The sequence below is a fragment of the Barbus barbus genome (genome assembly GCF_936440315.1).
Source record: "Barbus barbus genome assembly, chromosome: 16".
Lineage (NCBI taxonomy): Eukaryota > Metazoa > Chordata > Actinopteri > Cypriniformes > Cyprinidae > Barbus > Barbus barbus.
The window spans coordinates 29,636,484-29,651,958 of record NC_136744.1 but is presented as its reverse complement, the minus strand read 5'-3'; the positions used below and the strand labels follow the sequence as shown (position 1 = coordinate 29,651,958).

The 15,475-nt window shown below is 32.1% G+C and overlaps 1 protein-coding gene across 3 annotated transcripts in view; it reads left to right on the top strand.

The window, feature by feature from the left end:
* The window catches only part of LOC306882769 (AT-rich interactive domain-containing protein 4B-like), a 74,906-nt gene that overhangs the window by 27,705 nt on the left and 31,726 nt on the right, over nucleotides 1–15,475 (top strand). For all 3 annotated transcript variants that reach the window (XM_079437644.1, XM_079437643.1, XM_079437645.1), the window contains exons 3-8: nucleotides 393–503; nucleotides 4,837–4,902; nucleotides 8,165–8,255; nucleotides 9,551–9,630; nucleotides 11,332–11,426; nucleotides 14,320–14,461. In XM_079437644.1, coding sequence (XP_079293770.1) covers nucleotides 393–503; nucleotides 4,837–4,902; nucleotides 8,165–8,255; nucleotides 9,551–9,630; nucleotides 11,332–11,426; nucleotides 14,320–14,461 — 585 coding nt within the window. The remainder of the gene's footprint in view (nucleotides 1–392; nucleotides 504–4,836; nucleotides 4,903–8,164; nucleotides 8,256–9,550; nucleotides 9,631–11,331; nucleotides 11,427–14,319; nucleotides 14,462–15,475) is intronic.

Below are 15,475 nucleotides of genomic sequence, written 5' to 3'. Positions count from 1 at the left end.
CTCGTGATGCATTTTAATGTCAAACAGTTTCCATATTCAGACGTTGCTACACCATTACACCCTCTGTATTTTCTTATGGCTTCATTTTTCTTACCTGTCTCACTTTACTAGTTCTCATCGTTTTGCTTCCTAGAAGCATTTCGATTTCAAAGAGTTTTACAGCGGTATGCATACATCTTCATGTTCAGTATCCAGCACACGATGTTGTTTTATGTAAAGTGAATGGAGTCGTGGGCCGAGGGAGATTGAACTGTGCTTTAGTGCCCTGAACACTCATTTCTCCAGTACATACGCCTGATCTTACATGCTTTGAACAAATGGACTTATTATGCCACATTATCATTAATCGGCAGTGAAATTCATGCATGTTTTGTGTATTTGTTGTTGTTCAGACACTGGAGGAGCCCCCTTACCTGACCGTTGGTACAGACGTCAGTGCCAAATACAGAGGGGCGTTCTGTGAGGCCAAGATCAAGACCGCCAAGAGACTCGTCAAAGCAAAGGTGAGCCGCAAACGGGTCGTTATTTCTGCTGTTTGGGATCATTTGAAGACATGTTTTGAGTAGGGCTGGGTATCGTTCAAAAAATTTCGATACCGGTACCGATACCGATACCTTGAGTTCGATACCGGTTCCTGAACGATACTTTTTTCGATACCAGTTTTATGAAATCAGTTTTAATAAGATTACATTATCTCAAAAAACAATTTTTTAATGTTAATATTTATACAGACTCAAAGCCTCATCTCCTGAGCTACTGCATAAAGGAACAAAATATATCCAACACAATAAATAAATAATTTTAATAAAGTTCAAATTGTTTTCAGTTTACACATCTGTTAGGCTACGTTTACATTAGTGCGTGTTCATTTTAAAACACATCATCACTTCTAGGTTGTTAAAGACTTCAAGAAATTTTAAATCTTCATCCACTTTCATAAGTGGGTGTTTTATTTTCTTTCACCATATGTTTTATTGTTATTACATTCTGGTGTAGTATGTCTAATTATTTGAATGCATAAAAACAACTTAGTTTATTTAAATTTATTCTTAAAATAGCCTAATGAAAGGTTTTATTTTTCCTCAGAAATTCTGTGTTCTGTATCTGGTTTTCAAATGAAGACATAAACATTAATTTAATTTCTTTAAATTATTGAAAATCAAAGTTTATTTATTTTGGCAAACAAAGGGGGTTTACTATTAACCCCTTAGGTATCGAAATTTGGTACCGAACGACAAGACGTTTTTCGATACTCCGTGGTATCGAGGCAATTCGGTCGGTGCCTAAAAAGTATCGAACTCGATACCCAGCCCTAGTTTTGAGTTTATGGATGATCAATGATTAGAGAAGACTTATGCATATTTGAGGTGTCAAAAATGTATACAGTAAATAAATAAAGGTGGAGGTCTGTATTTTGGTTGTTTATTGTATTTGCTTATTTTGTTTACTGTGTTGAGAGTTGCTGAAATGGCGTTTGGTCTCGTACTGTATGGCGTATCTTGTCAGTGTGTGCACTTGCTTGGCCATTTTTAGTGATTAATAGGAAAGTGGGTTCAGCTGAATTCTAGCAGTGATTTGTTAGATGGGTGTAAAAAAGGTTATTATACCGCGGCAGCCCTCGTGTGAAGCCCTCTGAGTGTAAAGATCATCGACTCTACCGTGCGACTCCACCGGGCTGGGACGCCGGCAAAGGATTTAAGTATCGCTTTTTATTTTTATTTTATTTATTTATTTCCTTTATATGTTTACTATTGAAATGTTGTTGTTGTTGTATGCATTTGTCAATTTTATTTAATTTCTGTAATTTCTTAAATGGATGTGTATAGAGTATTTACAGAGTGTTAACTTTTAGTTTTAGTTACTTTTTCTTATTTGTAAGTCGCTTTGGATAAAAGCGTCTGCTAAATGACTAAAAGTAAAGTACGTAAAGTTTATTTTTGTATTGTTCATCCCTGCTTTTGAAAGTAAACAATGCCAGTCTGATGTTTCTATATTGTTTGATTTATTCTAAATTTATATTTAATTTGAAAAAAGTATCTTCTGCTCAACAAGGCTGCATTTATTTGCTCAAAAATACAGGAAAAATTGTGAAATATTATTCCAGTTTAAAATAATTGTTTTCTATGTGAATGCATAGTACAATGTATTTACTGCTGCAATAAAATCAGTTGTGAAGTTGGAGAGAAAATGGAGTCGGGTAATGAATGTGTTTTCATTGCGGTCTCTTCTGAGGAATCGAATATTTTCTTCTCAACCGTCCTCTGCTCTGGTCTCTCTCCTCATGTGTTTCTCCTGATGACTCTCTGATGTTTTATAATTCCTCTCTCATAGTCCTGAAATGTGATTAGCTGCCTGCTCGCAAACCAGAGACCTTGTTCAAGGTTGTAATCATATTCCTGCTGTTGTACTACTGATTACATCATTGCATCTCTCTCTCTCTCTCTCTCTCTCTCTCTCTCTCTCTCTCTCTCTCTCTCTCTCTCTAGCTGTGTTTATGCATTAGAAAGAAGAGTCTTTACATGGCACATTCACACTAAGATTGTCAGAGAAATCAAAGCAGAGCATTGGAGCTCATCATGCTTTTGCTTTATATTCCTACAGTCTTATTCATCGATCAAATGCATGTGTTTTTATATCTTCCAGACTTCAGCATTTGGTTTTCTGTGTTTCTGTAGCTCAAAAAAAAAAAGTAAAGCACTAGCAACATCAATGACATGGGTTTGATTCCTAGCAACTGCATGAACTGATCAATTATATGCCTTGATTTATTGCAGGAAATCATTTTGGATAGAAGCGTCTGCCAAATGCAAAACGTGATGGAAATGTGATGTTTTGAAAACTTATTCTGTTGATATAAATATCTCATCAAGATAATGTTATGTAGCTGTCTGACCTTAAGGTTTTAATTATTATTACTATTATTTTCATTTTTATTAATATTATTTAATTGTATTTTTATTTTCATTATATTTTATTTTAGATATCATTTTAATATTGGATTATTTTAGTCATCATTAGTCTATTATTCGGTGATATTTGAAGTTAAAGTTAGCTTGTTGTGTCTGTGTGGACTCCTCCATGCGTCCTGACAGTGACTGTAATTAGAAATTTTCTCGTGTGACCCGCTGCGGAGCAATCAGAGCTTCATCAGACACGACTGCCGTGATATGCTGAAGTGTGAGACTTATTATCTCCTGCGACGACGAGACACGCGTGCACATGTCTCTCTGATGACAGTCACAAACTGCTCACAACACAGCGCTTATGAGCTGGAGTAATGCATGTGTGGCTGTAAAACACAGACATCTGCCATGTGTGAGAAATAATGGACTTCACAGAGTTAATGGACTGTGGACTTTCTCATATTTTTAGTACATTTATGCATATCATATAATCAATGTATTTACAATTTATTAATATTATCTCAAAACAGTACTGAGCATTTTATGATGCTGTTTGTTTTTTAAGAACAAATTTAAGAAATTCTAATAAAAAAATTAAGATCATAAATAATAATATAAAAGCATCTGCTAAATGCATAAATGTAAGAATAATAAATGTATAATATTATTAAAAATAAACTATTTAAAAATAAATTCTAAGATTTTATATATATATATATATATATATATATATATATATATAAAATCTTAGAATTTATTTTTAAATAGTTTATTTTTAATAATATTATACATTTATTATTCTTACATTTAGCAGATGCTTTTATATTATTATTTATGATCTTAATTTTTTTATTAGAATTTCTTAAATTTGTTCTCAAAAAACAATATATATATATATATATATATATATATATATATATATATATATATATATATATATATATATATATATATATATATATATATATATAAGCATAAAAATAAAATGGTCTGCTAAATCCAGGAATGCAAATATAATAAACTTCGTTTACAGCAATAAAACATAACTATAAATAATCTAAGTAATACGATTACAAAAATATAAATAACAAATTATTAAAATAAATCACAAAAATAATCTATCAAAGTGTCTGCTAAATGCATATATAATAAACTTTAGTTTATAAAATAAAATATATTTTTAAATAATTAAAATAATACAATTATAAAAAAATTATTGAAAAATCATAAAAATGTGTTAGTGAGTTTAGAAAAATGTGTTCTACTTAAGCAAAAAACTGAAACAATGAATGAAACAATTGGCACAATTTGGTTAATTCAGTTATATATTAAGTTTTACATTTCTGCGTTTTAATACATTTGTTTTAATCAAATCACCTTACATTACACCTTACGTTGCACTTTTCAGTTCATGCATTTCCTGGGACTTGAACCTGTGACATTGGTGTTGCTAGCGAATGCATCATGTATGTTTATTCACAAAACCTGTGTTGGACCGTGTTGCTGTTGTGCATTTCTATAGTTGCAATTCAGTAACTCCTCTTCCTATCATTCAATTTCAACATCCTGCAGGAAGGTTTCAGTTGAATTCAAAGTCCAGTTTGTGAACCGAAAAGATGCAGTCTTAATTCTGCATTTTGCGCAGCCTTATGTGTGGCGTCTCGCAGTGTTGTGGGTATTTCTGGAAATATGTTCCTCCATTTTTATCCCATCCTTTTGCACAGCATGTTTTGTCCGCCCCACTTTCTGTGTATTATCTTCTGTGACACGCAGTGATTCAGTGACACAGTGTGTCTGTGATATCGGCACAGGGATGCTCGGCTCTCTCTGGTGGGGATCTGGCTGCCTGATATGAGCGATCGATGCGTCTTGGTCTTTAGGGAAAGCCTTTCCGTGTTTACTATCCTCACTGATTGTGTGTGGCTCTTTCCAGGTCACCTTCAAACCCAACTCGTCCACTGCGGAGGTGCACGATGAACACATCAGAGGAGTGCTGAAGGTAAGAGCCAATCTGCCTCCTGCAGCACAAATACAGGCACTGTTTGATCATATTTATAAACTGTTACACCGTGTCTTAAAGGAATAGTTCAGGCAAAAATGAAAAATTGCTAATAATTGACTCACCCTCAGGTCATCTAAGATTAGGATGAGTTTGTTTCTTCATCAGATTTGGGGAAATGTAGCATTGCATCAGTGTCTCAGCAATGGATGCTCTGCAGTGAATGGGTGCCGTCAGAATGAGAGTCCAAACATCTGATAAAAACATCACAATAATCCACACCACTCCAGTCCATCAGTTAATGATCCTGATGATTTTTGTTTTGCATTAACAAGTGCAGTTACTAATAATATTACACATTTCTTGGTAATGCACATTTGACAGTAAAGCACTGAGCTGGAGTTGGGAAGCATACAATTTTCTTTTATTAAAAAAATGTTAATATGAAAAAAGGAGGGATGCACGATATTATCGGACTGATATCGGAATCGGCCGATAATGGCTTTAAATGTAAATATCGGCATCGATCCGATATGAAAAATTGTGCCGATATGTCTTGCCGATAAGATGAATACGTTAACTCACATGTGCTCAGGGTGTGCTAGCGATTAGATCACGTCAGCAGTGTGGCTCATTCTTGAAGCAAAGTTTTGTCTGAATGATGATTAGATTCACCCTTTTGGATCACTGAATTTAAACTGTGAAAGCACGTACAGAATCAAGCTTTCGGTGTGTGATTAGGTGCGTTCGACTTGAAGCAGCGCTCTGCAGAATGATCACTGTATGACATCAAAGTACCACGAGAAAGATAAGAGAGCAGACGGATCCTATGCATTTGAATCGCTCTCGCGGTATATCGGTATCGGTATCGGCCAAAATGAGTTAAAAAATATCGGCATATCGGATATCGACAAAAATCCAATATTGTGCATCCCTAGAAAAAAGTATATATTTTGCTTTCATTAAATGTGCCATTATTCTTTTTATAGTATTATACTGAACTGACCGACAGCATCGGTGATTATAGAAGGAGCGCTCTTTACTCTTTCGCAGTAATTGAACAAACGTTTGTTTTTCAAGGCACTTTGCAACTTTTCTTACTTCAAACACATGAAAAGTGCAAAGCTTTGACAAAATTTGATTTCTTGATGATTTTATATTTTATTATAGTGATTTTATAATATCGGAATATAAAGCAAAAAAGTGGAAACGAATGACTAATTAGCCAATAAGTGCTCCTCTGCTGCCATCTTCTGTCTGGTTATAGTGTTAATTTGCTGTCTTTTTACATTTTACATTGACTACTTCTGCCACAGCATCATGGTTACATAGTGTTACTGCTTCTGGTTTTCTACATCAGCGCCGTTTGATCTGCTTATAACAGAATTCTGTGCAGAATTAACTAATGCATCTCAATAGATCTGGAAGCAATCTTTATTCATTCTGCGGCGAATTTAAACGCTTCTCGCTGGATCTCGCTGTAACAGTGTCACGAAATCAACTTTGGTTTCCTAGTAAAGCTGTTTTGAGCTCGGACAAGTTTGCTTGTGCTGCACTCAATTATTGATCCGAGCTGATAAACGGTCCGGCGCAGTTTCGTAATGCTATCGTTTCGTTTGCTGTTTGATGTTTCTCATATGCAACAGCTTTTTCTGGATAACAAAAGTCTAAACTATCAATCAGACGAGATTGTGTGAGTGACAGGATTAACAGCAAAGTTTTGACTGTCAATCATTTAGAGGCCTTGCATATCAAATACAGTATGATACAGTTGCTGTATAGGGTTAAAGAATCTTCGCAGCTCTTTATGTTCAATGAAAGCAGAGAGTGATCACATCTGTCAAGCTCCAGAAACGCAGCATAATGCTGCTCTGATTTAAAACTCGTCTGGAGTTGATGTTTGATGGTGCCGGTGATGCCAGTAATCCGCATAATCCTCTGTTTAATATTGATGTTGTTTATTTTAATTTTTTTTTAGCTCAGCCATTTGTTTGAACATCTCCTGGCAAAGCAGCCGTTGCATCTGTAGCTGTGATTATGAATATGACAGTAATTATTCTCCGCCGGCTGCCATCAGCTCATCAGAAAACATCTCACTGTCTGGCAGAACTGTTTGCTTTGAGCACTTCGTAATTCTTTTTCCGAGAGAATAAATAACAAATATGCTCATGAGTGTCTTTACAAGCAGAAGTCTTAAGAGCTCGAACACGACGGGCTGGAAATAGTGAAAACCACGGAGGGCGAGACTGATTCCATGCCCAGACTAGATTAATGCACACAGCTAGTTATTTACTGGTTATTCGCAAAATCGCAAGTCAGATTTGTTACGCTTGGAGCACACAAGCAATAAAATGCCATAAATTGAAAACTATGGTAAAACTATGCTACAATGTTTGTATATTTTGAAGCTGAATCTTAACAAAACATGTCCACATTTCTCCTACAATCAAAAAACTGAAAAATGTAGTTATATTTGGCAGTAAGAAAAGATCAGAATATGGTAAAAAATTAATTCTCATTGGTTATTCTTATTTGATTCTTGTTACTGTAATAGTGTTATTAATTATATAATAAATATTTAATAATAAATTAGTACAATATTTTTGTTGTATTAAATATTTTCTACAATAGAATTAAAATGTATTAATTTTATTTATAGGCAGTATAGCAGATACTACCATGACATGTAAATACAGTAGAAATGTATATCATATTTTTATTTATTTATTTTGCATTACAGTAATATTAATAATCAGATTAACTGTCATGACATTTTTTAATGGTGCTTGCTCTAATATTTTTATTTTATTTTTTTGCATTAGTCATATTAATCACATTTATTGTCAAGAGAATATTATTTAAAAAATCTTAATGTTAAAATAGTGCTAAAATAAGCTTTCTTTCTTCATGCATGTTATTTTATTTATTTTACTGTGTTTATTTATTTATTTTTGTGACCTGGATATGTTCTTGACAGGTTTCTGTGAAATGTGTCTTTATATGAATATGTTAAACATTCAGAATCATCTGATACCATCACTTTACCATGGTGCGGCCCATGGTATTTTATTGTAAAGGTAGCGTGCCCATCTCACAGTTCATGAGAATCCCTCACAGGCGTTCCTCTGTGAGTAATGTCAGTCTGTTTATCTCCAGTCTGAGTGTTTTAACACCCACTGGAGCGTGAATCCAGTTCCAGCCGGTCAGGAACGCTGTGGTGCGACGCACTAAAACCCTGTAAATATGAGTGTTTGTGTTTTAGGTGGGCGCTGTGGTGGAAGCCAGGAATCAAGATGGGATCTATCAGGAGGCCACCATCAACAAACTCACTGACGCTAGTTTGTACACCGTCGGTAAGACCATTACATCTCATCTCATGCTAGACTGCATTTCAGCGCTGCACATCTCTTCAGATCTCTTCAGCTGGTTATGTATCTGAGACAGAGATGGAAACGCCACTTCAATCCTTGTTATATGGGAATGTGTATTATTTTATATTAATTATAATTTATTAGATTACAATATTGTACTTTTTTAATAATTTAATAATTTATATTATAATTAATTTATATATTTAATTTTTTTATTTTTTTATTAAGTGTCAGATTAAACATTTTTATCATTAGGATCATAATAAATAATTCTTAATATAAATATAATAGTGTTGGTGTATAAAATATAGACACTGTTATATTTATATATAATTAATATATATGTCAATATTTAGATGAAAACTTGTTTTTAAATTAGGATTTAAAAAAAAAAAGTCAAAAAAACATTTCTCAAGACAAATTTACAACAAATAATTTAATTGTAAATATCCTTTATATGGTTCATAATTTCCTGTAATATTCAATTATAATGTTATATACATTTTTCAGACATTTTTTTGCCACACTGATCAATGGTTGTGAAGAAAATTGAAATATTAGTAAATAATAATGTTCTTCACTCTAGTCATCAACATATATTTTGTACTTGTGTTAAATATTAGCAATGTTTTTATACCTATGACAATTGAATTAGCCAGGCTTTTTTTTTTTCATGCATGTTAGTGAAAAGCATCACAGGTTGTTTGTCACTCAGCATCATAAATGAGATGAGTCCGTGTCCATCTCTCACAAAACAGAATTTCATTCCTCATTTATTTTTATATATTTGATGTCTTAATGCGAATTCTAATCCACAAATGTGTCTTGACATGGAGAGAAAATGAACTTGATGCGCCCTAGATGAAGGCCTGTGAGTTTTCTCCAGCAGATGGTTTGAATTTGATGCTGTCGTTCTTTCAGTTCAGTTTAAACCATATTGTGTGCCGCAGCTCCTAATGAAGCTACAAGCCAACTGGTGATTCCTCACAGTTTCAGTGTTCATAAACGCACCATATAGACTCTCTTCAGCCGTTTACACACAGAAACTGTGCCGGAAATGCATCAAGAACCAGAGTACTGATTAAATCAATAAATAATTCCATTGAGAAGGTGTCTCACGTGGGTCGTTCTTTCCATGCTTTCCCATGTTCACTGCGAGTTTATCATTAAAGCTGAAGAGCAGTGGGCGGCCGGAGTGAGAGCACTGATCTTACGTAACTCTGTCCTGGAGTGTTTGTGCGTCTGATAACTCGTCTCTCTCTCTGTCCTGGACTCAGTGTTTGATGACGGTGATGAGAAGACCCTCAGGCGCTCGTCTCTCTGCCTGAAAGGAGCACGACACTTCGCTGAGAGTGAGGTAAAGCCGCTTTCTGCTTTCTCATTGGTTTAGATCGCTAGCAGACTCCTGTACATCACAACACATTCACATCACATCCTGTTCTGGGCGCTAGTTATAACATTGAGGATGTATTTCTATTGAAGTTTTAACAGACTTTCAGACATGCGTGCCCTCTGGTGATCTTGAGAACATATGAAAAAAAAAAAAAACAATGAATTTAATATGAATTAAAATGATATTTCAAAGAAATCATGTTTTGTTTGAAACATTCTGATTTTGAAAAAAGAACACCTGGAATGTTTCTTCATAATGTGCCAGTTTTTTGATTGCAAAATAAAGTTTATTAATCATTTTGTTTGCTTATATGATTTTTCTTATGCAAAAATTGTGAGTTTAACATTTAATCCAGTATATTAGGACATATATAATGTGTTCAAGAAAACGTCTGCATTGTAGGAATGAGTCAAAATTAGAGGCGTTTCATTCCCAGATGATTATTAGAAACTGTCACATCTCTGCGTTTGATAAACCGTGTGCTAGTAAAGGATTTCAAACAGATTGTCAGTTGTTTAAGGCCTGAAACTACACCAGTGTATGTGAACATCAGTGATATTTATTATCATTGATGTACTATTATAGTTTTTGTTCATATTTTAATTTTTACTTTATTTAATTTTCTGTTTTCTCTTTAAGTTCAGTTCAAATATGTAGACTTTTGTTTTGTTTTTTGTCATTTGTATTATTTTTAATTTATTTAGTTGTACTTATTTTAGTACTTCAAAGTAAACTAAAATGAAAAATGGAAGATAAAATTTTAAAGTTTTTGTGTTTTATGATAATTAAGCACAACTTATTTTATTTCAGCTAACATTTATTTTATTTCAAGTATCAAAAATATTTTTTTACACATGTATATGAATGCCAGTGTTATTTAGTGTCATTCATATACCATTATACATTTTGTTAATATTTAGATTTTGTTTTTATATTTTTCTGTTTTCACTAACATTTTAGTTGAAGTTTTAATTTTTAATTTACTTTTAATCTATTATAAAGTTTATTTTAGTTTTTTTGTATTTGTTTGTTTATTAATTTTAGTTATTTAATATTTAAGGTTAAACTAAACCAAAATGGGGATTTTTTTTTTTTTAATATCATTGACATACTATTATAATTATTAATATTTTGAAGTTTTATATTTTCATTTCCATTAAAATTTTTTCTTATTAACTTTATTTCAGTTTTACTTATTTTTGTCATCAATTTAAAGTAAATGAATATGAAGAATGTTGCCTTGGCAAGTAGCAGAAATAAAATAAGTTTGTGTTTTAATATTTTATTTTATTTCAAGTAATAGAAATGTCAAACGATTAATCGCGATTAATCACATCCAAAATAAAATTATTTGTTTGATATACGAGTGTGTACTGTGTACATTTATTATGTGTATATATAAATACAAACACATGCACGTATATATTTAAGAAATATGTTTATATAGTATAATAATAGAAATATAAAAGTATATACATGTAAATATTTTTGTTTATTTATAAATACATAATAAATGAACACAGTACACACTCATATATTATGAAAACAAAACTTTTATTTTGGATGCGATTAATCACGATTAATCATTTGACAGCAGTAGTATTTTTATAGTTTTATTTATATTTTAGCACTGACTGGTAAATCTTATGTCTGTTTCTCTTCCAGTCGCTCGACAGGCTTCCTCTGACGAACCCTGAACACTTCGGCACTCCTGTCATCGGCAAAAAAGGGAACCGCGGAGGCCGACGCTCCAATCCCATGTGAGTGCCTTTAAGTTATGTAATATTTTGCGATACAGCATGTTTTGCCATTGAATCAGCAAAAACACAGTGCTGCTGGAAGTTATTGACACGTTAGTCTGATAAAGAAACATGCATGATTGAGGAAATAAAGTACAGTTATTAAGAGTTATGATTAGTTTGAAGCATATTGGTACCCTAATTATGAAAATAACAGCAAATTGTCTACAAAGCTCTGGAAATTAGTACTTCCACTTAAACATTAATTTAAAATGTTTATGCTTTTTTCATTTTATTTCAGCTCTTTCAGTTACCATATAGGATTTTTAATAATATCTGTAAAATTCCACTTCAAGAGGGCCGTTCAGTACACTATTGACATGTTGTGAATCTCACTGATAGAAACACACATCACCTGAAGGATGAAGCGTCTCAGTCCTGATGCTCCAGGGACGCGGCGGGTTCGTCTGGGAATACTGATTACAGTGTTTGCTGTTGTGAATTACGCCTCTTCTTTTAGCTGTCGCACAAATAGGACAAATGCTGCCCTGGAATTCAAATCAGAGAAAAGCCAATGCTTTTCCTCCAGTGCTTCGTCTCGAACAGGACACGTCCCACATGAGCTTTAACAAGGAATCAGAATCATCAATGTTTGGGATGTCATTGGTTAGTTGGCTGGTGGATTAGTTCTGCACATCAAATAGTCGTGGATCCTTAAAAAAAATATTTGTCTTTTTCAGTAAAAATATGAAGCTGAATTGACTTGACGCCAGTGTTATTTTAGCATTATCTTTACACTATTATAGTATAATGTTTTGAATTAACTTTAAGTTTTATTAATTGTATGTGCTTTTGTCATTTTATTTTATGTATTTCCATATAGCTTTCTTTTTTCAGTTTAAGCAATTTTAGCATTTATATATATATATATATATTGTAGTATTTTTAAATGTTTTAAATGAGCCTTTATTTGTGTATTTTTATATTAATTTTAGTTTGTTGTACTCATTTTATTTGCTTTTTTAATTTTTATAAAATTGTCATATAGCTTTCATTTATTTATTTTAGTTTTAGTAATTTGAGTACTTCAACTTAAACTTATTTAAAATGTTGAAGGTTTTCATGCAGTATTTATTTTATTTCAACTTTATTTCAGTTACCGTAAATGGTTTTAATAGTTTTAATTTTAAAAGTAGTTTTAGAATCTAAGAATAGTTGTAATTTTTTTTAACACTGCTTGAAGCAAAATTGCCAAATGTATAATTACATAAACTAGATCTTTCCTACTTAATTATTCCATAGATTGTTTTTTCCCCATTATTTTAGTATTTATATAGTATTATAGTATTATAGTATTTATTAAGTATTTTAATTGCTTTTATTCATTTTAATTTTATGTGCTTTTGTCGTTTTTTTTTTAATAATATATATTTCCATATAGCTTTAATTTTAGTACTTAAACATACTTATTCATTTCAAATGTTCATTTAAATTTTTCATGCAATATTTATATTTTATTGTTTTTCAAATTTTTTTAATTACCATAAATTATTTTAAATGGTTTAATTTTTAGAATAGTTTAAAGGTGTTTTTTTTTTAATAGTTTCATAATAGTTTTATAATATAATAATAGTTAAAAAAAATTTTATGCCATTGCTGGAAGCAATCTCTAATATAAGCAAAATCTAATAGTTGCATAAAGTTTATTTTTCCTACTTAATTAGCACTTTTTGTTTTGTTTTTTGGTAATAAAAAAAAAAAACAATTTTAAGAAAAAATCCAACAGAGAGTGACTTTTCCACAGGTTTTCAGAAGCAGTAGTTGCTGTGGCAGGTCTTCTTGATTTTGTTTGAGTGAGCAGGAGTCTCTGTGGTTTATCAGGTCATGTTTATTCGTGATGCAGGCTGTTGATTGGCTCATTTAACACTAACAAGATTGGCTCTCCTCAGCGGTGAGCTGGAGTGTCGGCTGTTAATTGAGAGCGGCCGTCGAGTCACGCTCCATATCCAGTATTGGCAAGTGAGACGCTCGTCAGCTCACAGAGCCTAATTACTTATTATCTTCATCAGAACACGCGACCAAAAGAAGAGCAGCGTCTTCTATTGTGCCGCTGGGATACAGGCGATGCTTGTCTTCCTGTGAGTGGATCGGCTGAAGCATGTTTAGCTTTATCTGAGTCTAGAACTAAACGATTAGCATGTTCTCTTCCGTTAGCAGTTCTTCACCGTCTAAACGCCAAATTAAGATGCACTTCTGTTCTCAGTCTGAATTGAATTTGATTAAAGAGAGACTTAAATGACGATGAAATTTGTTCTTGGCTATTTCCATGATTTATTTTTATTGTTGGTTTGTTTATAGTCATGGCAACCCTACTAGGGCTGAAAAATAGAATCTGAAACAATTGTTGATTGGTTAAAATAATTCACTTTTTAAAAATGCTTAGAACTTTTAATTACAGTTAATATTGTTTCAAAATGTAACATTTTATTCAAATTAATGATATGCTGAGTCAGCTTTAAAAATTATTGTACTATTGAAAGAAAAACAAAATTTAATATATAATAATAAAGTTTTAGATAATAATAAAGTTGTGCTTAATTGTCATGCAAATAATATAATTCTTAATCATTTTTAATTTATCTAAAAATAAATGTAATTTTCTGTATGCAAAATATAGTGTCGTCTTTATTTCTTTTTATTTGAACGTGATTTCATGAGCCATATCTAACCCTTTTTAATTGCATAAAGGTTTTATTATTGCTGCTTTTTAAAGAACAGATTCTGCTTTTTGATCAGCAGCGATATTTCACTCTGAATTTTAAATATGTTCTTGTGTTATCTGGGATGTTAATGTAACTCAAGCACCTTTCAGTCTGTTGTTTATTACGCATTAACACATAATCTTGTTCCACAGTCAAGAAGAGGAGTCATCTTCATCGTCTAGTGAGGAAGAGGAGGGCGATCAGCAACAAAACGAAGAGCTTTATGGCAAAGTGGTGTGTGTGGACGGAGTCATCACCAGTGACAAAAAGAAAACCACATGGTATCCTGCGCTGGTGAGTCACAACTGCTGGACACAGCACAAAAATCAAGCCTTTGTGCTAAGTGCAACTCTATATTATGGTGCTTTTTTTTTTTTTTTTCATTTACATAAATTTGAAGTATAAAAATTAATTGCTAAAATCACTAAAACTGAAATAAAAATAAAGCTAATTAAGGTTTTTTAATAATTAAAGTTATGTTAAAATAAAAAAAAATCCTCAAACTAAAAAAAAAAAAAAGTGTTTGTAGTATAAATATTTATTTGTATATTGTAATATTTGTATTTAGCAACTTGAAGCTTAATTGATGATAATTAATTTAAATTTATTTAAAGATACCTTTTGCTTAAATATTATATAGAAGTAACGTATATTTCTAAATGATATTGACTAATATAATTATTCACCGATACCACTTTTTCCAGAACTAGGCGAGTACCGATGCTTTATTTTTGGAACTTGCTGATACAGAGTATTTTCACTACATTTGTAGTTTAAGCTAAATATATATATTGGGTACAGAAACCAAAAGAATATGTATAATGTTAGTTGATTTGCTTCATTTAGCAAATAGATATTTCACACTTAATAATGTTTTTGTTACTTTCACTGTTCATTCTTTTGCTTTAAGGTACATTATCTTTAATTTAATAGCATTAGAGCTGCTCCATTGCAGCGGCTCAGTACTGTAATCATTTTGCCATAATAATGCTGGGAACCACTCATTATATATAAATCTTGTAACTGTGGCAAACAAATTTTCAGGAATATGTCGTGTTTTTTTTGTTTTGTTTTTTTATCTGAAACGTGCTGCGACTTATATAATGCAGAAACACTCATGAATCATGCAAACATGTGCAACAACACATGCACGTTTATATTTGTGCAGAATGAGAGAAACGAGTATAGCCGAGCGCATTTCACACAGCCTGCTAGTTTCACTTTTCACATCAGCTATACAGGCATGAATTGTATTATATTTATTGCATACATATACCTTGTAGACATCTTTAATCTCTAATAAGTCCA